This window comes from Monopterus albus, unplaced genomic scaffold (assembly GCF_001952655.1).
Source record: "Monopterus albus unplaced genomic scaffold, M_albus_1.0 scaffold442.1, whole genome shotgun sequence".
Classification (NCBI taxonomy): Eukaryota; Metazoa; Chordata; class Actinopteri; order Synbranchiformes; family Synbranchidae; genus Monopterus; species Monopterus albus.
In genome coordinates, this window is record NW_018128322.1 from 115,116 (window position 1) to 117,817 (window position 2,702).

At 43.7% G+C, this 2,702-nt stretch overlaps 1 protein-coding gene across 1 annotated transcript in view; it reads right to left on the reverse strand.

Moving 5' to 3' along the window:
* prkdc (protein kinase, DNA-activated, catalytic subunit) overlaps window positions 1-2,702 on the reverse strand; it is a 139,607-nt gene that overhangs the window by 99,043 nt on the left and 37,862 nt on the right. The window contains exons 21-22 of the mRNA XM_020587171.1: window positions 809-968; window positions 585-694 (exon numbers count right to left, since the gene is read on the reverse strand). Of these exons, the coding sequence (XP_020442827.1) occupies window positions 585-694; window positions 809-968 (270 nt within the window). The remainder of the gene's footprint in view (window positions 1-584; window positions 695-808; window positions 969-2,702) is intronic.

Genomic DNA, 2,702 nt, shown 5'->3' on the forward strand with positions numbered 1-2,702 from the left:
CACGACGCTACAGACCAAAGTGAATACACTTCACTATTCTTGTTCAAACTGTGACAGAACTCCTAATTTGACTTTTGGGGACAGTGTTATTGCAATAAGAGATGACAGAGGGTAAACTGTAAACAAAACTCTGGATTAGAGTCAAAGAACTGGACATACATGAAGCCAGAGTAACAAGATAAAAAACTGTCACAACAATAAAATTCTCTCCTGTAGAGAAAAAGAAAATAAGAGCCTGTGTTTGAAGTTAAATCATGAAGGCAAGACACAGCTCTGTACATCAGTGTCCTGCTACTTCACAAATGCTGAACAGCATGTGACTACATGTAGAGAGTTGTATTCCAACACCGATGCAATGTGTGTCCATGAGACACAAATCCTCTTTCCTCTTGCTCTGTTAATAGTTATTTGACAGGAAAATACCCATCTAATAATATAAATGATTCAAAACATGTGGTCAGAGTGTAAAGTTACAAATCATAACCCTTGCTAAGATGCGTTAATCTAGACAGAGTCAAGCTACTGAAATAAGAAATTACTCTGAAAATGCTGAAATCTGTTTCCTCATATTCCCCATCTCTTACCGTGGGAAGCTGGTTGGATCGTTTCAGAAGCTTCATCATCACTCTGCTGTACCCTCTGTCATGTCTTGAAGATGATGATGACATCACCTCCCAGAGGCTCTCGTCCTTGTCTGAAGTCACAACATGTGAGTTAATACCAGCTAGCTCCATTTACTAAAGTGAAAATATTTCAAGTTTAATAATACTGTTCATTTCACAAACAAACGTGTGTGTGATACTCCTACTGTTGTTGGCTGTGGATTTCAGGTATCCATCCAGTGGAGGAAGAATACTGGTGTAGCAGGGCTGCATGGTCTCCAACGGAATGTGGGACGACCAGTCTTCCAGGGCATCCAGGGCTGCGTCGGCCAAAGGAACATGGCTGAGACCCAATTTCAGAGCTGCCTAGACACATACACACACAAACGCACACACACCCTAAGACATCGGGTAGCAAACAGCCTAAACTCTACAAAGAATCTATCCACTAAACTAGACGGCATTCAGAGTACGCAAACCTCCACCGACACAGCTCAGTTTCCCAACCACCAAAATGTCACGATTGCACTGTGGGCTCAAAAATATCATTACAGTTCAGTGATAACATCTGAAGTCTGCTGTGAACAAACCAACAAACCCCAGTAAAAACATGACCTCCTTGGTGCAGGTAACAAGTGGTTTCCTGTCGTTTCCCAGATGTGCTGCCCCAGATTAACTCAGGTAGCTCTTCATCTACAGCATTCAGCATCTTCCAAATGTTTTAATTTGATTATCTTAAACTGAATACTTTTCATGTATTCATTATTTAAAAGTAAACACAACAGATTTTTTTTATTTTAAACTGAACTGTAGGTGTTTAGGCTGGACCTGTCACCCATTTATCCGTCAGTGTTATCAAACTCTTTCAGCAATTTATTCATTTTAGTTATTTCAGTTGTTTAATCTAGCCACAGGGGTTTCAAGCCAGTGACTTCTGTGCCAGTCCCAAGCCCGGACAAATAGAGAGGGTTGCGTCAGAAAGGGCATCTGGCATAAAAACATGCCAATCATCAGTGTGAATTCCATAACAGATCGGTCGAGGCCCGGGTTAACAACGACCACCACCAGTGCTGTTGACCTACATGGTGCTGGCGGAAATTGGACTACTGTTGGTCGAAGAAGGAGAAGAGGCAGAAGGATTCGTAGACAGAGAGAGAAGAGGGAAGGCAGGAGTATAGGTCTGAGAATAGGGACTCTTAATGTTGGCACAATGACAGGGAAAGGTAGAGAGCCGGCAGACATGATGGAGAGAAGGAAGGTAGATATACTGTGTGTGCAGGAGACCAGGTGGAAGGGTAGCAAAGCGCGTAGCATTGGAGGGGGATACAAACTGTTTTATTATGGTGTGGACAGGAAGAGAAATGGGGTAGGAGTGATCCTGAAGGAGGAGCTCGTAAGGAATGTTTTAGAGGTGAAAAGAGTGTCAGACAGGGTGATCAGTTTGAAGTTGGAAATTGAAGGGGTAATGTTGAATGTAGTCAGTGGTTATGCTCCACAAGTAGGGTGTGAGTTAGAAGAGAAGGAGAGATTCTGGAGTGAGTTAGATGAGGTGATGGAGAGTATTCCCAGAGGGGAGAGAGTGGTGATTGGGGCAGACTTCAATGGGCACGTTGGTGAGGGGAACAAAGGTGATGAGGAGGTGATGGGCAGGTTTGGTGTTAAGGGAAGGAACCTAGAAGGACAGATGGTGGTGGACTTTGCTAAGAGGATGGAAATGGCTGTAGTTAACACCTATTTCCAGAAGAGGGAGGAACATAGAGTTACATATAAGAGTGGAGGTAGGAGTACGCAGGTAGACCACATTCTATGTAGACGAGGCAATCTGAGAGAGATTAGTGACGGCAAAGTGGTGGTAGGAGAAAGTGTAGCCAGACAACATCGAATGGTGATGTGTAGGATGACTCTGGTGGTCAGGAAGAAGAGGAGAGGAAAGACAGAAAAAAGACCAAGTGGTGGAAGTTGCAAAAGAAAGAATGTCGTGAGGAATTCAGACAGAAGTTGAGACAGGCTTTGGGTGGTCAGGAAGAACTTCCAGATGACTGGGAAACTACAGCAGAAGTGATCAAGGAGACAGGTAGGAAGGTGCTAGGTGTGCCATCT